At 41.9% G+C, this 23,209-nt stretch overlaps 1 protein-coding gene across 2 annotated transcripts in view; it reads left to right on the plus strand.

Moving 5' to 3' along the window:
• Positions 1-23,209, plus strand: part of LOC105494702 (claspin) — a 36,579-nt gene that overhangs the window by 9,041 nt on the left and 4,329 nt on the right. For both annotated transcript variants that reach the window (XM_011763404.3, XM_011763405.3), the window contains exons 8-18: positions 61-638; positions 8,443-8,634; positions 11,186-11,445; positions 12,870-13,048; positions 13,150-13,214; positions 14,401-14,600; positions 14,944-15,098; positions 15,699-15,925; positions 17,103-17,214; positions 19,056-19,131; positions 19,345-19,448. In XM_011763404.3, coding sequence (XP_011761706.2) covers positions 61-638; positions 8,443-8,634; positions 11,186-11,445; positions 12,870-13,048; positions 13,150-13,214; positions 14,401-14,600; positions 14,944-15,098; positions 15,699-15,925; positions 17,103-17,214; positions 19,056-19,131; positions 19,345-19,448 — 2,148 coding nt within the window. The remainder of the gene's footprint in view (positions 1-60; positions 639-8,442; positions 8,635-11,185; positions 11,446-12,869; positions 13,049-13,149; positions 13,215-14,400; positions 14,601-14,943; positions 15,099-15,698; positions 15,926-17,102; positions 17,215-19,055; positions 19,132-19,344; positions 19,449-23,209) is intronic.

Raw genomic sequence — 23,209 nt, forward strand, 5'->3', positions numbered from 1 at the left:
GGATGAGAATGTTTCACATTTAGGATAATTTTCAATTCCAGCTCATTTTCTCTTCTCTAGGTCATCTAAATATCAGTCAAGCCATCACAAAGAAATCACAGACACTGCAAATACCACTGAAATGAACAGTTATCACCACAGTAAAGGTTCTGAGCAGACAACGGGTGCAGAAAATGAAGTGGAAATTAATGCACTCCCTGTGGTTTCAAAGGAAACCCAGATCATTACTGGATCAGATGAGTCTTCCGGGAAGGATTTGGTAAAAAATGAAGAGCTAGAAATTCAGGAGAAACAGAAGCAGAGTGACATTAGACCTTCACCTGGGGACAGCTCGGTGGTGCAACAGGAATCCAACTTCCTTGGGAACAATCACAGTGAGGAATGTCAGGTTGGAGGGCTTGTAACATTTGAACCTCATGCCCTGGAGGGTGAAGACCCCCAAAATCCAGAAGAAAGAGATGAGAAAGTGGAAGAGCCTGGGCAGCAAAATAAATCATCAGCAGTTGTGCCACCTGAAAAAGTGAGAAGGTTTACTCTGGATAGACTTAAGCAACTGGGAGTAGATGTTTCCATTAAACCACGGCTAGGTGCTGATGAAGATTCCTTTGTGATACTTGATGAACCTGAAACCAACAGAGGTAATCCTTTAAATTGTGGGGAGTCTCCCTGGTGTGATTATCCTGGTAGCTTTTGATTATTGACCACTGTCGAGGAGAGAGAACATAGGAGAAACCAATAACCACATGTGATCTTATCCTGCAGTTGTTCCAGATATGGGCAGAATCCCTTTTAGAGAAATTTGGCAGGGTATCAGAATGATCTAAGCCATGTTTAAAATGGAAGTCTGTTGGCCAGGTGTAGTGGCTAACGCCTGTAATCCCAGCACTTTGGGAGGCTAAGGTGGGCAGATCACGAGGTCAGGAGTTTGAGACCAGCCTGGCCAATATAGTGAAACCTGTCTGTACTAAAAATACAAAAATTAGCCCGGCATGGTGGCATGCATCTGTAGTCCTAGCTACTTGGGAGGCTGGGGCAGGAGAATTACTTGAACCCAGGAGGCAGAGGTTGCAGTGAGCCGAGACTGCACTATTGCACTCCAGCCTGGGTGACAGAGCGAGACTCTCTCAAAAAAAAAAAAAAACAAAAAAAAAAACTTGTTGATAGTTAATATAAAAATGAGGTACATTGCTATTGTGTTATGGTATTTAGGAATTTATTATTTCTGCCTTTCCAATCTGAAATTAAGTTTTTTCTATAATCCTGAGTCAAATCTTTTTTTTTTTTTTTTTTTTTCCTGAGACGGAGTCTCCCTCTGTCGCCCAAGCTGGAGTGCAGTGGTGCAATCTTGGCTCACTGCAAGCTTCGCCTCCTAGGTTCACACTATCTCCTGCCTCAGCCTCCCTACTAGCTAGGACTACAGGCGCCCGCCACTACGCCCGGCTAATTTTCTGTATTTTTTAGTAGAGATGGGGTTTCCACTGTGTTAGCCAGGATAGTCTCGATCTCCTGACCTCATGATCCGCCCGCCTCGGCCTCCCAGAGTGCTGGGATTACAGGCGTGAGCCACCGCGCCTGGCCTGAGTCAAATCTTAAGACATTGATGAAAACATGGTTTAATATTTTACTGCTAAAGAGAAACATTTTGGTTCACTTAAATTATCTGTGAAACTGAATATCTTTTGTTTTCACTCATTCAACGAATATTAAAGTATCTACTATGAGTAAGTTGCTATGGGGCATACCAAGATAAATCTGATATTTAAGGTATACTTAAGATGCTTTTACTCTAATGGGGGAGATAAGAAGTATGCAAATAACAAGTACAAAGGAGAAAATGGTAAATGATGTCTTTGATAATGAATATGTCATTGATAATTGGAAAATAAATAACATGAAAAAGGAAAAGTATTATTTTCTTAAAGAACATTTAGAATAAAATACTGTAGGAATTCAGAGAGGGATAAATTTCTTCCAATGAATGGTTAGAGGACAGCTTGAAGAATAGGTGGATGTAATTACTTGTTCACTGCCTTCCCTTTATACTGTGAGTTGGGATCTCCTGCCTTGTTCCCTACTCTATCCCTAGTGCTTCCTCAGTGGATGACACGTTGTAGGCACTTGTATTTATCAAATGAATGAATGATCTCTCAACACTGAACTCAAGTATTACCACGTTGAATAAATTTCCTGACTCTTAGATACAGTTGGATGCTCCCCACTCTTCCTTGAGGCAGTATGGCATGGTGGTTAAGAGCTTAGACTTTGTGGCCAGACGCGGTGGCTCACGCCTGTAATCCCAGCACTTTGGGAGGCCTAGGCGGGTGGATCGCGAGGTCAGGAGATCGAGACCATCCTGGCTAACACAGTGAAACCCCGTCTCTACTAAAAATACAAAAAATTAGCTGGGTGCGGTGGCGGGCGCCTGTAGTCCGAGCTACTCAGGAGGCTGAGGCAGGAGAATGGCATGAACCCGGGAGGCCGAGTTCGCAGTGAGCCGAGATTGCACCACTGCACTCTAGCCTGGGTGATACAGTGAGACTCCATCTCAAAAAAAAAAAAAAAAAAGAGCTTAGACTTTGTAGCAAGACCAGGATTTGAATCTGGACTATCATAGTAATTGTTTAACATTGTATATGCCATTTGACCTCTTCAAGCATCTTTTTTTTAAAAAAGAGAAGAAAACCAGGCACAGTGGTGTGCACCTGTAGTTCCAGCTACTGGGGAGGCTGAGGCACAAGAGGGTCACTTGAGCCCAGGAGTTTAAGGCCATCCTGGGCAGCATATGAAATCCCGTCTCAAAAAAAAAAAAAGAAAGAAAGAAAAAAGCACTTTATGGCTTATGGGCTACGGTGAAGATGTGTTGAAATAATGCATGCAAATGGATAGTTTAAAGAAGCACTCAAAAAGTTGTTGCTGCTTCTACTATTATTAGTGAAATAGTTCACATCAAGACTTTTTTTTTTTGAGACAGACTTTCACTTGTTCTTGTCACCCAGACTGGAGTGCAATGCTGCGATCTCAGCTCACTGCAACCTCCACCTCCTGGGTTCAAGCAATTCTCCTGCCTCAGCCTCTCAAGTAGCTGGGATTACAGGTGCCCGCCACCACACCCAGCTAATTTTTGTATTTTTAGTAGAGATGGGGTTTCACCATGTTGGCCAGGCTAGTCTTGAACTCCTGACCTTAGGTGATCTGCCTGCCTTGACGTCCCTAAGTGCTGGGATTACAGGTGTGAGCCACTACACTCGATCAAGACTCTTTCATTAAACCGGGCACAGTCAGTGGCTTATGCCTGTAATTCTAGCACTTTAGGAGGCGGAGGTGGGAGGATTGCGTGAGCCTGGGGGGTCAAAGCTGCAGTGAGTTGTGAGCTGAAATTGCACTACTGCACTCTAGTCTGGGAGACAGAACGAGACCCTGTCTCATAAAAACACACACACACACAAAATTATCTTTCATTAAACAGCTTATTGTTGGCAGGTGCTATGTCAGCCACTATATCTGGTGTGTAAAATATGCTCAGTGAGTCTGTTAATTGAATGAGTTGACTTTGGAGATGGAGAGGATAGAAAGAGCACCTTGTCTCATTAAAAAAACACACCCACACACACAAAAAAAGATTCTCTTTCATTAAACAGCTTATTGTTGGTAGGTGCTATGTTAGCCACTGTATCTGGTGTGTGAAATATGCTCAGTGAGTTTGATAACTGAATGGGTTGACTTTGGAGATGAGGAGAAGGATAGAAAGAGCTCTGCATGGTAGTGCGTATTGGGAAGATGTGAAAGTCAGTTTGACCAGCGCTGGAGGTTGAGGTGGCAGAGTTGTGTAACAGAACTAGCACAGCTCCATTAGCAAAGAAGCATGAGAATAAGCTGTTGTCTGGAACACTGAGGGAAAGTTTCTGTTCTATGGGACTAAAAGTTACCTAAACAGTCCTAGACTGATAGGAAAGGGAGAAACGTTTTTTGAGTACCAACTATATTAGACACTGGTACATTCTTTGTTAGTTGTCTTTCTTAATTTTCATAGCACGAGGTATTATTTTGCAAAATGAAGAGACTGAGGCTCAGAGAGGTTAGGTAATTTTTCCAGCATTATACTTGGCTTATAAAGGGACCTACATAGTGGCTGGCATATGGTGAGCACTTACTTTTTAACTTGGAACATGTTTTCCTTTAGAAATAATTGACATGAAATTTGGGTTTCCAGACCAGCCATAATATACATGAAGTTAGAATCAACATTCATTCATTCATGCAATAAATTGTATTTAGCACTGTGTTTGGTGCTGTGTATACACGTAAAACACTCCCTGCTCTTAAAGAAATTAAAGTATAATAGGAGTGATAGGCAGGCAAACAGACCATTACAATACTGGATGGTAAGTGCTGTGATCAAGGTATGTAATTGAGGGTGCATTGGGAACCTAGAGGAAGGGTACATTACTTGGAGCCTAGAAGTCAAGGAAGTTTCTGAAAGGAGCTCAGTAGAGATACCAAGGCAGAGAGGTGAGGGAGGACTTTTTTGGTGGAGAGGTTGGACCTGCAGATGTCAGAGACAATAGAAAGCACAGGGTGTTCTACCTGGCTGAAGTGAAGATAGCAAGGACATTGGTGATCATTGCCCAGATCATTCAGGGTTTTTATGCCATGCTAGGAGCTTGGACTTTAGCTCTTTGTAAGTAGAGGACCATTGAAACATTTTCAGCAAAGGAAATGTTCAATCAGATACTCACTTTAGGAAGTTAAATCTGGTACCTGGTGTGGTGGATGCATTGGAAGGGGTTAAGAGTAAAAACAGTGGGAACAGCTCAGTTTCCTTACCTCATATGGGATAAGGTTTCCATGAAAAAATGCATGTAAATTTAAATTTTGTGATGTCAGAAATACATTACTTCTGTTGCTTGCAATAGCATATGGAATAATCCCTGCCTCTAATTCTACTTTCTGGACAAGAGTAATGTGAATGAGAACAGTTCTCATGCTGACTGCTATTTTAAGTCCCAGGTAATCTTCTCACCCAACCATTTCTCTTGCTCTAGTGGCATCAATAATAACCTGCCTATTTCTGTTCCCTTTTCCCTGCCACTACCTGTTGCTTTTAGCTTTACTGAACCACTGCAAAATAGGAGGCAGACTTATAGCTTGTCTCTCTCCTCTTTTGTTTGCAATGTAAACATAGCATCCTTTAGAGTTGGGTTTTTGCTGCTAATAATGTTGGGGGCTCAAGATAAAAAGATTTCCTTCATTTTTCTCTTTTTCTAGTAAGACCATCTAGGGGAAAAAAAACACACATCTAGATGCTAGTCACAAAAATACTGAAGTATGATTTGAGTGCATTTTAGAAAATTAACCAAAGTTTCATGCCTATAGTCCCAGCACTTTGGGAGACTAAGGTGGGAAGATCGCTTTGAGGCCAGGCGTTTGAGAACAGCTTGGGCAACATAGCGAGTTCCTGTCTTTACAAAAATAAAAAACCCAGATGTGGTGACATGCACCTGTAGTCCTAGCTACTTGGGAGGGTGAGGTAGAAGGAATGCTTAAACCCAGGAGGTCAATGTTGCAGTGAGCTGTGATCGCACACCACTGCACTCCAGCCTGAGCAACAGAGCAAGACCCTGTCTCTAAAAAGAAGAATGAAAAGTGGCCGGGCACAGTGGCTCACACCTGTAACCCTAGCACTTTGGGAGGCTGAGGAGGGTGGATCACTTCAGTCCAGGAGTTCAAGACCAGCCTGGACAACATGGCAAAACCCATCTCTACAAAAAATACAAAAATTGGCCAGGTGCAGTGGCTCACTCCTATAATCCCAGCACTTTGGGAGGCCGAGGTGGGCGGATCATCTGAAGTCAGGAGTTCAAGACCAGCCGGGCCAACATGGCGAAACCCCATCTGTACTAAAAATAAAAGTAAAAAATTAGCTGGGTGTTGTGGTGCACGCCTGTAATCCCAGCTTCTAGAGAGGCTGAGGCAGGAGAATTGGTTGAACCCAGGAGATGGAGGTTACAGTGAGCTGAGATCGTGCCACTGCACTTTGGCCTGGGCAACAGAGTGAGACTCCGTCTCAAAAAAAAAAAAAAAAAAAAGTTAGCTAGGGGTGGTGGTACATGCCTATAGTCCTGGCTACTCTCAGGAGGTTGAGGTGAGAGGATCACCTCTAAGCTTGGAGAAATTGAGGCTACAGTGAGAGCCAAGGTTGCACCACTGCACTCCAGCCTGGGCGACAGAACAAGACTCCATTTAAAAATAAATGATTTTATCATGGACGAGAAGGCCACCTGAAAATATCCAGTGTGCATCAACTCCAAAGGAACTTTCTACTTGTAACTGCCAGCTATCATCACAGATTCCATTACTATATGAAGTGTTAAGCAGAGAGGTAACAGCTGACTGAGGGAGAAAGAAGGAAATTCTAAGATATTGCAGTGGGGAAGAGGGGTAAATTTATATCACTGTTGGATTGCTAAACTTCCTGTTCCCAGTATATATATATGCCCGTTTGTATACAAGTTGAGCATGTGGTACTGGGGCTACAGTATTTCCTTTCTCATTGTACCAATTGTACTAGTGTAACAGTTTTCACCAAAAAACTTATTACTGTCGTGCTGCTTAATTGTATCACTGACTGGATTATCATTTTATTTTCCCTTCTTTAAAAAAATTGACCTTACCGAGACGGGTGGATCACGAGGTCAGGAGATCGAGACCATCCTGGCTAACATGGTGAAACCCCGTCTCTACTAAAAAATACAAAAAACTAGCCAGGCGAGGTGGCGGGCACCTGTAGTCCCAGCTACTCGGGAGGCTGAGGCAGGAGAATGGCGTGAACCTGGGAGGCGGAGCTTGCAGTGAGCTGAGATCTGGCCACTGCACTCCAGCCTGGGTGACAGAGCGAGAGACTCCGTCTCAAAAAAAAAAAAAAAAAAAAAAAATTGACCTTGCCTATATTTGGTAAGATTGCCAATAATGAAACGTTCAAAATAGGGAATTTGATCCCAGCACTTTGGGAGGCCAAGGTGGGCTGATCATTTGAGGTCAGGAGTTTGAGACCAGCCTGGCTAACACAGTGAAACTCCGTCTCTACTAAAAATACAAAAAATTAGCCGGGCATGGTGGCGGGCACCTGTAGTCCCAGCTACTCGGGAAGTTGAGGCAGGAGAATGGCGTGAACCCGGGAGGCGGAGCTTGCAGTGAGCTGAGATTGCGCCACTGCACTCCAGCCTGGGCAACAGAGCTAGACTCCATCTCAAAAAAAAAAAAAAAAGGTCAAATTAGCCAGTCTGCTGGCACAGGCCTATAGTCACAGCTTCTCCAGAGGCTGAGGCAGGAGGATCTATTGAGCCCAGGGGTCAAGGCTGCAGTGAGCTGTGATGGTGCCACTGCACCCCGGCTTGAGTAACATAGCAAGGTCCTGGCTCAAAAAAAATTTAAAAAAATAAAAAAGCAAGAGCCGTTTTTAGCTTGTGGATAATACAAAAACAGGCTACCAGCTAGAATTTGGCCTGTGAGCTACAGCTTGCTGACCCTTGTTTTAGAAGCTGAGCTCAGACAACAAAAACGAAACTTTTCGGCTATTATGAAGTAACAGAGACTGGATTTACCTTCCTGCCTTAAACAACTAAAAGGTCAGACAAAATATATGAAGTAAGTTTTTCGGGCATTTAACAGGCAAAATAGAACAGTAAGCTCTGAGAGAAGAGAAACAAATGAGGTGAGTCCTATCATTGCCCCAGCTTACCTTCTGAAGAGTTTCCAGGCCACAACGCATACAGAGTGAACCTAAGTGGAGCCTGGCAATCTCCCAAAGTTGAGGAGATCACACCACTGCATTCCAGACTGGGAGACGGCGAGACTCCGTCTCCAAAAAAAAAAAAATTAGCTGGGCATGGTGGTGCTCATCTGTAATCTCAGCTACTCAAGAGACTGAGGTAGGAGAATCACTTGAACCCAGGAGATGGAGGTTGCAGTGAGCTGAGATCGCATCATTGCACTCCAGCCTGGGCAATAGAGTGAGACTCCGTCTCAAAACAAAAACAAAAAACAGCAATAACAAATAGGGAATTTTAAAAAGATGGAAACCCATGAAAAATTTAGCCCTTGAATAGATGAGACTATAATCTTTTTTCCTACCAGTTTAATACTTTTAGAGAATTTTTAAAGAATGTTCAAAAGAATTGCACATATTTAGAAATTTCAGGTATACATTTCTGTCTGATTTTTTAAAGTCTGATTTTTGAAACGTTGAGGAAGAATAGTTGTGGCAGTCCATTAGTTTGGGTTAAGTTGTATGAATTTGACTCAGGAGTTAATAGCAAGGGGTTTTTCGTTTCTCTGTGTGGTTTTCCTCATCATTGTTGAGCTAAAAAAAACTTAGCTTATAAGTCTTAAAGGAAAGAGTTTTGAACATGGCAAACTGACACACTGGTTGGTGTTTGGGTTTAGAACTGGAAGCCTTGAAGCAGCGTTTCTGGAAGCATGCTAATCCAGCAGCCAAACCCAGGGCTGGTCACACAGTGAATGTGAACGTCATAGTGAAAGACGTGGGCACTGATGGAAAGGAAGAGCTAAAAGCAGATGTGGTACCTGTGACTTTAGCACCTAAGAAGTTGGATGGAGCAAGCCACACAAAACCAGGTATTTGAGCCCACAGGTTTTGTTTTTTGCTTTTTGCTTTGTATTCTAACAGATCTTCAAGGCTATTGAAAACCTTATAATGAAAAGTTGTAGAATCTTTTTCCTTGGAGACTTTGGACAGCAGTATCTCTGGCATGATTCACGTGTAGCACACCTAGAGGTGTGGGGTTGACAAGCTGGCTTTATTTTTTAAAAATTATCATTTGTCTTATTATAAAAAACAAATACCCATTATAGAAAAATATATAGAATAAATGAAAAATTTAATCATCTATCAGAGACAGGTTCTATAACCATATTGTGTATCCTTTTAAACTCTCTTCTTTGCACATATGTATATGTATTTAAACAAAAACAGGGCCAGGTGCAGTGGCACAGGCCTGTAATCCTAGCACTTTGGAAGGCCAAGGCAGAAGGATCTCTTGAGCTCTGGAGTTGGAGACCAGCCTGGGCAACATAGTGAGCCCTAATCTCTACCAAAAAAAAACTTATCCAGGTATGGTGGCATGCACTGTGGCCCCATATACTTGGGAGGCTGAGACAGGAAGATCATTTGAGCCAGGAGGTTGAGGTTGCAATGAGTAATGATTGTGGCACTGCACTCCAGCCTAGGCGAGAGAGTGAGACCCTGTCTCAAAACAAAACAACCCACCTAATAATGTGATCATAACATGCATTCTGCTTTGTGTTTTAGAAATGTATTAAGGACAGCTCTCACCGCCCCCCCCCCCCCACTTGAAATCACAAGTAATATATCACTTGGAAAACAGTTTTAAACATTGAAAAAAGCTATCAAATGAAAAATTAGTCTTCCCAAAGATAACTATTAACAATTTCTTCTATGTCCTTATAGGAGTATTTTTATCCATATACCATTTTTTGTGAATGTGTGTGACACTGAACATTTACTCCCTGTCAGGCATTGCTCTAGGTTCTTTATATGTTTTATCTCATTTAATCCTTACAACCCTATGAGGTAAATAACATTAGTATCCTTATTTTGTATGTGAAGAAACTGATATGCAGAGCACTTAAGCCACTTGCTCAAGTTCACATAGCTAATAAATGGTAAGACCAGTGGTCTAATCCAGACCACCTAACTCCAGAGCTCAGGATCTACTTTATATTGCTTTTGAGGCTTTTTTTTTTTTATTTTAATAAAGAGTCTTGCACTGTTGCCCTGGCTGGAGTGCAGTGGCACAATCTTAGCTCGCTGTAACCTCCACCTCCTGGGTTGAAGCAATTCTCCTGCCTCAGCCTCCCGAATAGCTGGGATTACAGGTTCCCACCACCACGCCTAGCTAATTTTTGTATTGTTAGTAGAGATGGGGTTTCACTATGTTGGCCAGGCTGGTCTCGAACTTCTGCCCTCGTGATCCACCTGCCTTGGCCCCAAAAAGTGCTGGGATTACAGGCATGAGCCACTGCGCCCGGCCTTGAGGCTTTTTTTAAAATGACTGCATAATATTCCATTGAATGAATACAACATGACTCATTAAACCATACTCTTATTGACTGATGTCTTGTTTGTTCCAGTTGTTGCTGTTGCATACAGTGTTATATTATATTATAGTGCCAGATATATGGTGGTATATTAGATGCAAAATTCCTTGCAGTGGAATTGTCATGATATATATCACATTTTGATATATATCATCCAGTTGTCTTTCAGAATGGTTGTACCACTCTGAATCACAGTGTATGAGTTCCTGTTTCCTCTCAATAATAGGTATTATCAAACCTCCTAATTTTTGCCAAACTAACATGTTGAAAATGTATCTCATTATTTTGATTTGTAGCTCTTTAATTAGAAGTGAGGTTAAGCATTACTTTTAATTTGTTTATTAACAATGTATTTTTATTTTTCTGTGAACTGGCAGTTCATATCATTAGCTCATTTTACTTTTGAGTTGTTTCTCTTTTTTTCTTTCTTTTTTTTTTGAGACGGAGTCTCACTCTGTTGCCCAGGCTGGAGTGCAGTGGTGTGATCTCGGCTCACTGCAAGCTCCACCTCCTGGGTTCACTCCATTCTCCTGCCTCAGCCTCCCGAGTAGCTGGGATTACAGGTGCCTGCCACCATGCGTGGCTAATTTTTTGTATTTTTAGTGGAGACGGGGTTTCACTGTGTTAGCCAGAATGGTCTTGATCTCCTGACCTTGTGATCCGCCCGCCTCAGCTTCCCAAAGTGCTGGGATTACAGGAGTGAGCCACCATGCATGGCCTATTTTTCTTTAATATAGGTAAATTTATCAATGTTTTTCTTCATGGCTTTTGAGCCACAGACTTTTGAAGCTCTACTCCCTACCCCCCTTTTCTCTCTTTTGAACAATTATTTTATAATCCCTGAGGAGTATACTATCCAGGGTGCAGAAATTCTCTTCGATACTTCAATTAATAATAATACTCTTGTGTTCAAATAACAAAAAGGCCCAGAAATACTAGAGTCTCAGATTTTCCTTTTGGGATGTGACTAGAATACTTCTGGAGTTACCTAAAATGCATACATAATTATTGTATTATGTCTAAAGCATTTCTACATATTTCTGTTCAGGTGAAAAGCTTCAGGTGCTAAAAGCTAAACTGCAAGAGGCAATGAAACTCCGAAGGTTTGAGGAGCGCCAGAAGCGCCAAGCACTGTTTAAATTAGATAATGAAGATGGATTTGAGGAAGAGGAGGAGGAAGAGGAAGAAATGACAGATGAGTCTGAGGAAGATGGAGAAGAGGAGGTAGTGAAAGAAGAGGAAGAAGAGGAAGAACTGGAGGAAGAGGAGGAGAAAGAAGAGGAAGAGGAAGAAGATGGAAATCAGGAGGTTTCTGGCAATTATGTTGTTTTGTTACCTTGTCATGGTGAATATGAGAGAAAAAGTCAGACTTATATCAGAGTATAATAAGCATGTTCAATTGTATAAGAGGTTTTAAGGGCATGGTAAGGGTAACTACCCCACATATCCCTAAATCTTAGTATCTTCAGTTCTGTCAGTACCATTGAATATCCGTAGATCATCATTATGTATCTGAATACAGATATTCAGTGGTACTGACAGAATACCATTGCCTGGGCTTCCACCTGTTTGTTTATATATTTTAATATAATAATGCTAATATTAAAAATGGCTTTGTATTTGTAGGAAATTTTATGTTTGTTGTTTATTTAGGTTTCTCTATCAGATTAAAAAGCAGTCCTAACCTTGGCTAGATCGAGGTCTGGAGTAAATTCTCAGGGAGGCAGAGGCCTTTCTGAGTTATTTTCATTTTTTGTTGAAGAAGGCATTTGTAGAGGGGCCTCTTGCCCTTGTTCCATAGTATTGTTTTCTGCCTAGGGAAAACAGGTGATGATACGATTGTTAAGTATTAAAAAGCTTTCCTTTTTGGGCCAGGCAGGGTGGCTTATGCCTGTAATCCTAGCACTTTGGGAGGCTGAGGTGGGCGGATCACCTGAGGTCAGGAGTTTGAGAACAGCCTAGCCAACATTGTAAAAATCCATCCCTACTAAAAATACAAAGATTAGCTGTGTGTGGTGGCACACCTGTAATCCCAGCTACTCAGGCAGGAGAATTGCTTGAACTCGGGCAGGAGAGGTTGCAGTGAGCCAAGATTGCGCCACTATACTCTAGCCTGAGTGACAGAGTGAGACTCCATCTCAAAAAAAAAAAAGAAAAAAGCTTTCCTTTTTGTATGCTGGGATCACTTATTTTATTTTATTTATTTAAAGTTTTTTGAGATGAGGGTCTCACTATGTTGACCAGACTGGTCTCGAACTCCTGGCTTCAAGTGATCCTCCCATCATTGTGGCCTCCCAAGGTGCTGGGATTACAGGCATGAGCCACCACGCCCAGAAACTTGAGTTAATATTTAGTTTTGGGTAAAGGAGAAAGAAAACAATGGCTGAGCTATACAGTCTGTCTCAGTCTGTGCTTGGTTTGAGATCAGTAGTCATCCTGCAATCTTAGACTGATTAATTAACCTCTTATTGCCTCAGTAAAATGATAATCCAGTAGTCCTTTATAATCTTAGCAATTTTGGGAGGGTAAAGGATAAAAAAAATACAAAAAAGTTCTAGAAGTGTCAGGGAAAATTATGTTGATAATGGTCATATGGAACTTCCTTCAAGTTTGCCTTTTTGAATTTAAGATGTTATCAGTAACCAATCAGCCATATTTCAAGCTAACATTGTATTTGCTTTTAAAGTTTTTGACTTGTGTTATTTTGTTTTGTGGTGGCATGATTGGTAAAGACTGCAGAATTCCTTCTTAGTAGTGAAGAAATAGAAACCAAAGATGAAAAAGAAATGGATAAAGAAAATAATGATGGCAGTAGTGAAATTGGCAAGGCAGTTGGCTTCCTCTCTGTTCCCAAGTCTCTCTCATCAGATTCTACTTTACTTCTATTTAAGGACAGCTCTTCCAAGATGGGGTAAGTGATTCTCTCTAAGAAAATTTAAAATTGCCTTGGATTTGCCCCTCCTGTAAAAACTAGGAACAGATACTGAACCAATTTACTTTCTTATTTTACAGTTACTTTCCTATTGAAGAAAAATCAGAAACAGATGAAAACTCAGGCAAACAGCCTAGCAAACTGGGTAAGTAGTGATTCTTGTGCAGAACTTGACATTTCTTTTGTCCCTCAGCTTTGATATTTAAGGACTGCAGTACTGTAAGTTCCCATTTTTAAAAATCTGGTCACTTCCCAGTTTCATATGTGGCAATGAAAGGGGTTTATGAATTAGAATATTTTTCTTGGTCTATTTTTTGAAAACTTACTTGCAGTTTATTTATAGTAGACCGTGGCACATAATGGCCTTAGTGAATGTGTGTTGATTGAGTGAGCAATGAAATATTTCTATATGTAGATCAAAGGAAGATGTATAATTGATTGGATAGGCTGGGCGCGGTGGCTCATGCCTGTAATCTCAGCACTTTGGGAGGCTCAGGTGGGCGGATCACGAGGTCAGGAGATTAAGACCATCCTGGCTAACATGGTGAAACCCCATCTCTACTAAAAATACAAAAAATTAGCCAGGCATGGTGGTAGGCGCCTGTAGTCCCCAGCTACTTGGGAGACTGAGGCAGAAGAATGGCGTGAACCCAGGAGGCAGAGCTTGCAGTGATACGAGATCGCGCCACTGCACTCCAGCCTGGGCAACAGCGAGACTCCGTCTCAAAAAAAAAAAAATAATAATAATAATAATAATTAATTGGATAATGAAGAGTGTGATCATAGGCATTAGGAAGGATAAGAGAAAGAAGAGAACTTTCTGCTGGGCGCAGTGGCTCACGCCTGTAATCCCAGCACTTTGGGAGGCTGAGGCAGGCGGATCATGAGGTCAGGAGATCGAGACCAGCCTGGCTAACATGGTGAAACCCTGTCTCTACTAAAAATACAAAAAATTAGCCGGGTGTGGTGGCATGCGCCTGTAGTCCCAGCTACTTGGGAGGCTGAGGCAGGAGAATCGCTTGAACCCAGGAGGCAGAGGTTGCAGTGAGCCGAATTCGCGCCACTGCACTCCATCTGGGGCGACAGAGCGAGACTCCATCTCAAAAAAAAAAAAAGAACTTTCAAGTGTCACTTAGCTCAGAGTAATAAGCCCTGATTATATAATGCTATCTTAGTACTGTAATTTACCTTTAACTTAATGTTTTGGAACATATAACTTGAGGGGTTTGCCTATGAATTTTATCTGACAGTTTCATCCTCAACTCTTTTTCCTAAACAAATCCACCTTATTTCTGTAATCATGGACTTAAAAGGTGTTTCTCTTTCTTCAGATGAGGATGATTCATGTTCATTGCTAACGAAGGAGAGCAGCCACAATAGCAGCTTTGAGCTGATTGGCTCCACGATTCCATCCTATCAGCCTTGCAACAGACAAACAGGCCGTGGGACCAGTTTTTTCCCTACAGCAGGAGGATTCAGATCTCCTTCCCCTGGGCTATTTCGAGGCAGTTTGGTCAGCTCAGCTTCTAAGGTAAGATGGTAATGGTTTTTCTAATCTCCTCCTCTCTTTGCTTCCCACATTGCTAAATAAAGTTTGTCCCAGCCAACCAACTCCCACCACTTTGGTACTGAGCTTATGTGTGTTCAGTTTAAAAAATCCACCCCCTTTGTGTATTAAAAACAAGCTTCATCCAGTATTCTTACTTTCTTGGAGGTATTTTTCTTTATGCTTCTCATGGCTGTGTATTGTCCTCCTCAATTGCAGTTTCCTGAGAGTAGCTTAAATATTGCAAATAGCAACTTCTGTTGTTGTCATGACAATGAATGACACTTGTAAAATGTTTTGTTATTGTTTGTTTTTGTTTGGGTGCCAGAGTTCAGGGAAACTGTCTGAGCCTTCACTTCCCATAGAGGATTCCCAGGATCTGTATAACGCCTCCCCAGAGCCTAAGACACTTTTCCTAGGAGCAGGAGACTTCCAGTTCTGTTTAGAAGATGACACTCAGAGCCAACTGTTGGATGCAGATGGGTAGGTAGTTTTGTGTTTCTGTGGGCGGGAATGGTTCTGGGTACTGCTTAATTTTGTTTAAAAATAAGTAAGCTTCTGTCACTCCATCTGTGCTTTCTCTTCTGAGAAAGAGAAGGTGTACAGACCATTAGTATTACATTCTATAAGTTTGAACAAAGTCTGTCCAGAAAATAAACATAAATAGCTCTTGCTAACATTCTGGTCCTTCAATTTCTGTCTTACTTGAAATGCATAGATCTTGTATTGTAAGGTCATCAAATTTCCCTGTATCCATCCTGCTATGTTATTATTGTTGGGTAAGGCTGAGAATTCACAGACTGGTGGCACATTACAGGACATAATGCCAAGCCCTGCTCTAACATCATCTGAAGCTAAAAGTTATCCTTTACACTTTACCTTCTGAGTAACATTTTATTCTTTCACAAAACTTTTCCCTCCCTCTTTAGATTAACACAAGCCTAAAGTTTGAATCTTTTGCTTTCTGATTTGAGATTCAGCTTTTAACTGGTGTTGGAAATGAATTCAGAGGTTTTTCACCCCCTACTTTGCCATTTCTCTGAGGAATTTTTTACACTATTCGTTGTGCTCATTGGCTCTTAGGTTCTTAAATGTTAGAAACCACAGGGATCAGTACCAAGCTTTGAAGACTCGATTGCCATTGGCCAGTATGGATGAGAATGCCATGGATGCCAACATGGATGAGCTGTTGGATTTGTGTACTGGAAAGTTTACATCTCAGACTGAAAAACATCTACCCAGGAAGAGTGACAAGAAAGAGAACATGGAGGAACTTCTGAACCTTTGTTCAGGAAAATTCACTTCTCAGGGTAAATATCCAACAGAGAGCATCAGGCTTACCACACTCAAGTATCAGTGTCCTTGAAAAGAATTCCCTGGGCGGGTGGGGTGGCTCACGCCTGTAATCCTAGAACTTTGGGAGGCTGAGTTGGATGGATCGCTTGAGCTCAGAAGTTTGAGACCAGCCTGGGCAACATGGCAAATCCCCATCTGTACGGAAAAAAAAAAAAAATTAGCTATGCATGGTGGCACGTGCCTGTGGTCCTAGCTACTTAGGAGGATCTCTTGAGCGTGGGAGGTGAAGGTTGCAGTGAGCCGAGATCACACCACTGCACTCCAGCCTGGGTGGCAGAGACCCTGCCTAAAAATAGAAAAAAAGAAAGAAAGAAAAGAAGCCCCTTAACCTCAGGTGAAAAGTTCACAGAAAACAGGACTGTGATGGAATCTATATAAATTGAATTCACTGCTTAGTGCCCTGACATTTAGAAATTTTACTTTCTTAGAGTGGTAAAGTATCAACTTAAGACTACTTTAGGCCATACACGGTGGCTCATGCCTGTAATCCCAGCACTTTGGGAGGCCAAGGCCAGTGGATTGCCTGAACTCAGGAGTTTGCGACCAGCCTGGGTAGCAAGGTGAAACCCTGTCTCTACTAAAATACAAAAAATTATCTGGGCGCGGTGGCCCGTGCCTGTAATCCCAGCTACTTGGGAGGCTGAGACAGAAGAATTGCTTGAACCCCAGAGGCGGAGGTTGCAGTGAGCTGAGATCATGCCACTGCACTCCAGCCTGGGCAACAGAGAGAGACTCTCTCAAAAAAAAAAGACTGCTTTAGCTTTGCCCATATGATATATCATTTATGATTAATGTATGTACAAAGTTTAGAACAGTGTCTGATGTATAATAAATTTCACATAAATGTTAACTTACTTCCTGTCCCCTGCCCCCAACGCACACAACTGCTAGACTGAACATAAGCTCTATGAGATCTGGGATAGTGGTTTGTTCATTACTGTATCCCTGGTGGCCTGGCACATATGGCACATAGTAAGCACTAAATAAGGATTTGTTGAATGAATAGATGGTAGGTTCTTCTTGGCAAGCTTACCTTAGAACTGTATCGAGCTGGCATGACTTTAGATGGCTGGGAAAAGAGTATAAAGCTATCATTCCTTGGTGACACATTTTTTCCTTGTTGTGATGTAGATGCCTCCACTCCGGCCTCATCAGAGTTAAATAAGCAGGAGAAGGAGAGCAGCATGGGTGATCCAATGGAAGAAGCACTTGCTCTTTGCTCAGGCTCTTTTCCAACAGACAAGTAAGTCTCAGATTGCTGGGAACTTGGGAAGGCCTGGCCTTTTGATAAAATCAAAATAACTGATCATCTTAAGGGCTTTGCACCTTTTCTGAGAATCTTGCAGTGGATTCGAGTCTCATATATGCCTAGTAAGCAAATTATAATGCTTTGGTGGAGAACGGGGTAAAAAAGGCGAGAATATGAAAGATATTTAATATCATTAATAGGGAAATGCCAATTAAAACCACAGTGAGACACCCATTAAGATGACTTTAATCAAAAAACCTAAAGAGTGTTCGTGAGAATGTGGAGAAATTGGAAACCTTGTGTACTATTGGTGAGAATGTAAAATAGTGCAGCTGCTAGGGAAAGTATGATGGCTTCTCAAAAATTAAAAATAGAGGCCAGGTGCGGTGGATCACCTGAGGTCAGGAGTTTGAGACCAGCCTGACCAACATGGTGAAACCCTGTCTCTACTAAATACAAAAAATTAGCTGGGCATGGTGGCACATGCCTGTAATCCCAGCTACTTGGGAGGCTGAAGCAAGAGAATTGCTAGAACCCGGGAGGCAGAGGTTGTAGTGAGCCAAGGTCATGCCATTGCACTCCAACCTAGATAATAAGAGCAAAACTGTGTCTCAAAATAAATAAATAAATAAATAAATAAAATAAAAATAGAATGACCATATGATCCAGCAATTTCACTTCTTAGTCTATACCCCAAAAAAGTGAAAGCAGGACTTGAACAGATATTTGCACCCCCATGTTCAAAGCAGCATTATTCCCAGTAAGTAGTCAAAACATGAAAGCAACCTATGTTTATTGACAGATGAATGGGTAAACAAAATGCGGTATATATATATGCAATGGAATATTCAACCTTAAAATGGAAATGCTGGCTGGGCATGGTGGCTCACACCTGTAATCCCAACACTTTGGGAGGCTGAGGTGGGTGTATCACTTGAGCTTAGGAGTTTGAGAGCAGCCTGGATAATATGGCAAAACCCCATCCCTATAACATGATTGTGCCACTGCACTCTGGGCATCAGAGCAAGACCCTGTCTCAAAAAAAAAGGAAGTTCTGACACTTGCTACAACATGGATGAACCTTAGGATGTTATGCTAAAAGAAATAAGCCAGTCACCAAAAGACAAATACTGTATGAGTCCACTTACTCATGAGGTACTTAGAGCAGTCAAATACATAGAGACAGAAGGTAGAATGGTGGTTGCCACAGAGTGAGGGTATGGGGAAATGGAGAGTTTAATGGGTATACAGTTTTAGTTTTGCAAGCCGAAAAGAGTTCTGGAGATTGCTTAACAATATGAATGTACTTAATACTACTGAACCATAGAAAGATCGTTAAAAAGGCAAATTTTATATTATGTGTATTTTACTACAATTGAAAATTAAAAAAATTTTCTTCCTGTTTCTTGAAGAGATTTTTGGTGATAATAGAAGTTTTAAATTTGGCCAGATGAGGTGTCTCATACCTAGAATCCCAGTACTTTGGGAGCCCAAGGCGAGCAGATTGCTTGAGCTCAGAATTCAAGACGAACCTGAGCAACATGGTGAAATCTATCTCTACAGAAAATACAAAAATTAGCTGAGCATGGTGGCTTTGTACCTCTAGTCCCAGCTACTCAGGAGGCTGATGTGGGAGGATCACTTGAGCCCCAGAGGTGGAGGTTACAGTGAACTGAGATGGTGCCACTGTACTCCAGGTGGTGTAAGAGACCAAGACTGTCTCAGAGAAAAAAAAAAAAAAAATTACACAAAATTTTTTTAAATTCCTAACTTGGCTGACTACTTGTAGTTTGCTTTCAACAACTTATTTATTGATTCATTGATTTACATTTTAGGGAAGAGGAAGACGAGGAGGAGGAATTTGGAGACTTCCAGCTCATCTCAAATGATAATGAGTTTGATACTGATGAGGTGAGTATGAAGGGAACAAAGTAATCATAACTGAACTCCATGTATTGCTGCCCTCAAGTGTTTTTTTCCCCTCAGTTCTTGAGAATTCTAAATTTGGCATCTTATCAGAAACAATTTCGTAGAATGAGGTGTTTGGGCAGATGTTTATAAATCCTTTTTTCATGGAGGACACATTTTATTCTGCTTAATTTGGATATGATGCTGATTTTGTAGGATGAACACAGTGACTCTGGTAATGAAGACCTGGCACTGGAAGACCATGAAGATGATGATGAAGAAGAACTCCTGAATCGATCTGAGAAGTTGAAAAGGCAAATGTAGGTGTTATTAATATGTCCATTCCTTCAGGTGTATTTAAAAGTTGGTCACTAGGCCAGGCATGGTGGCTTGCGCCTGTAATCCCAGCACTTTGGGAGGCTGAGGCAGGCGGATCACCTGAGGTCAGCAGTTCAAGACCAGCCCGGCCAACATGGTGAAACCCTGTCTCTACTAAAAAATATAAAAATTAGCAAGATGTGATGGCAGGCGCCTGTAGTCCCAGCTACTCAGGAACCTGAGGCAGAGAGAATTGCTTGAACCCAGGAGGCGGAGGTTGCAGTGAGCTGAGATTGCACCACTGCATTTCAGCCTGGGTGACAGAGCAAGACTCTGTCTCAAAAAAAAAAAAAAAAAAATAGTTGATCCCTTAATATGTCCTGTGTGCTAATAACTGTGCTTTACAGTCATTAACATATTATCTTATGCTGGGTGCAGTGGCTCAGGCCTGTAATCCCAGAACTTTGGGAGGCCAAGGCAGGCGTATCACTTGAGGTCAGGAGTTTGAGACCAGCATGACCAACATGGTGAAACCCTCTCTACTAAAAATACAAAATAAAATACAAAAATTAGCCAGGTATGGTTCCAGGCGCCTGTAGTGCCAGCTACTTGGGAGGCTGAGGCAGGAGAATTGCTTGAATCTGGGAGGCGGAGGTTACAGTGAGCTAAGATTGCCCCATTGCACTCCAGCCTGGGTAATACAGCAAGACTCCATCTCAAAAAAAAAAAAATTATGAGTGAGTACTATTCTCCTCATTTTACAGTTGAAGGAACTGAGCCTCAGAAAGACTAAATTTACCCAAGATCACATAGCTAGAAGGTAGCAGAGCCTGGATTCAACTTAGATTAGGTAAAATCTCCCCTAACAGTCAAGTTAATAGTTTGCCACATTTTTTTTTTTTTGAGACGGAGTCTTGCTCTGTTGCCCAGGCTGGAGCGCAGTGGCGCGATCTCCACTCACTGCAAGCTTCGCCTCCCAGGTTCACACCATTCTCCTGCCTCAGCCTCCTACATAGTTGGGACTACAGGTGCCCGCCACCGCGCCCGGCTAATTTTTGTATTTTTAGTAGAGACGGGGTTTCACCGTGTTAGCCAGGATGGTCTCGATCTCCTGACCTCGTGATCCGCCCGTCTCGGCCTCCCAAAGTGCTGGGATTACAGGCGTGAGCCACCGCGCCCGGCCAGTTTGACACTTTTTAACTTAAATCCTCCTGCCTAAGCTTCCCAAGTAGCTGGGACTACAGGCATGTGCCACCACACCTGGCTAATTCTTTTTACTTTTTGTAGAGATGGGGCCTTGCTTTGTTCCCAGGCTGGTCTTAAACTCCTGGCCTCAAGTGATCCTCCTGCCTCAGCTTCCCAAAGTCTGGGATTACAGGCATGAGCCACCAGGCCCAGCCTTTTTTTTTTGAGACGGAGTCTTGCTCTCCAGGCTGGAGAGCAGTGGCATGATCTCGGCTCACTGCAACCTCAGCTTCCTGGGTTCAAGTGATTCTCCTGCCTCAGCCTCCCGAGTAGCTGAGCCTATAGGCGCGTGCCACCACACCCAGCTAATTTTTGTATATTTAGTAGAGACGGGGTTTCACTATGTTGGTCAGGATGGTCTCGATCTCTTTACCTCACAATCTGCCCGCCTTGGCCTCCCAAAGTGCTGGGATTACAGGCGTGAGCCACCCCACCCAGCCGGCCCAGCTTATTTTTTTGATATGTTGTTCTGGTCATGAAAGTAAAATATTTATTTTAGGATATTTAAAAGAATACAAACCAGGTGCGGTAGCCCACGCCTATAATCTCAGCACTTTGGGAAGCTGAGGCAGGTGGATCACCTGAGGTCAAGAGTTCGAGACCAGCCTGGCCCACATGGCGAGAACCCATTTCTACTAAAAATACAAAATTAGCCAAGCGTGGTGGCCAGTGCCTGTAATCCCAGGAGGCAAGGCTGGAGAATCGCTTGAACTGGGAGTTGGAGGGTGCAGTGAACTGATATTGTGCCATTGCATTCCAGCCTGGGCGACGAGAGAAACTCCATTCCCTCCCAACCCCCCCAAAAAAAAGAATACAGAGAGATATAAATAAAAAGTTATCCATGTCCACCATCCAGGATATAAATGAAAGTTAGTTAGTTCCTCTTAATCTTTTTTATGCATATATTTTTATATAGTTGAGATTTGTACAGTCTTTTTATGTGTATAATTTTGCATTTTTTTCTAATTAGCATATCCAGAAACATTTTCCTATGATGTTAAAAAGTTTTATATAGACAATTCTTATAGGTATTTAATATTATATGTGAATGATTTGGAATTCACATATAGGACATCATATTGATCCCTATTAGATTTATATGGTTGCTTTTATCCCATAATTTCATTCTGTTAAGATTCACTTTGGGTTCTAATTTGTCACCTGTCAAATTAACTCTCATACAGCTTTAGGTCATCCATAGATTTTTCTAAGGTAGTTGTTCTTATCTGCAGAGCTCTTTGTTCAAATAAAATCTTTTAAAGAATAACAGATGAAAGTTGAACTGTTCAAAGACAGTAAGTGGGAAGTTTGGGAAACTTAGTGACTAGTGGCCCCTGAAGGAATTTTCCAGGAACCCTAGGATTTAGAACAACTTAGCTTTAAGAAAATACAGTGTAGGCTGGGCGTGGTGGCTCACGCCTATAATCCCAGCACTTTGGAAGGCTGAGGCGGACAGATCACCTGAGGTCAGGAGTTCAGGACCACCCTGGCCGACATGGTGAAACCCTGTCTCTACTAAAAAAACAAAAATTAGCCAGGCATGGTGGCACGCACCTGTAATCCCAGCTACTTGGGAGGTTGAGGCATGAGAATCGCTTGAACCCAGGAGGTGGAGGTTGCAGTGAGTCGAGATGGCGTCTCTGCACTCCAGCCTGGGCGACAGAGCAAGACCTCATCTCAAAAAAAAAAAAAAAAAAAAATACAGTATAGGTCTGATAAAAATCAGTTTTTAGAAAGCCACCAAACTTCTGCCATTTTGGACCACATGGGACCAAGATGACTTTGAATCCAGGGTGACAACAGATTTGTTCTCAGGGGGAGCTGAAGTCAAAAGAAGTAACTAGTAGTCGTTTTGATTACCAGGAGCTCTGAGCCTCAGTCTTCCTTCTGATGTGGGGGTCAAGATTTGTTAGGCTGTAAGAAGGTCCCAGTTTATTACCTTTCTACACCACACCATCTCTAGTTTGTCTCGTAAAGCTAGTGTGCTCAAATGCAAAACAAAATAGTTTGAACCTTCCAGCAGGTATTCTAATACATGTAGAAGAGATTAAGAGTTTTCTGGCTTTCAAATCACCCAATCTAAGTTGAATCCAGGCTCTGCTACCTTCTAGCTATGTGACCTTGGGTAAATTTAATCTTTCAGAGGCTCAATTCCCTCAACTGTAAAATGAAGAGAATAATAGTATCCATTCCTAAGATAATATGTTAATGCCTGTAAAGCACAGTTATTAGCACACAAGACATATTAAGTGATCAACTTTTAAATACAGATGCTCCACATCTTACAATGGGCTATATCCTGATTAATCCATCCTAAGTTGAAAGTGCACTTTCAGCTTATCTAGCTGTAACTCCATCGTAAATTGAGAAGCATACTAAGTGCATATCACATTCATGTCATCGTAAAGTTGAAAAATCATCAAGTCAAACCATCATAAGTAGGACACTATTACCAAAAAAATTTAAATATTATCAAATGTATTATGTTTATTATTATTAGAAGTGGCTCTGTGTTCTG

This window comes from Macaca nemestrina, chromosome 1, assembly GCF_043159975.1.
Source record: "Macaca nemestrina isolate mMacNem1 chromosome 1, mMacNem.hap1, whole genome shotgun sequence".
In the NCBI taxonomy this organism is placed as follows: domain Eukaryota; kingdom Metazoa; phylum Chordata; class Mammalia; order Primates; family Cercopithecidae; genus Macaca; species Macaca nemestrina.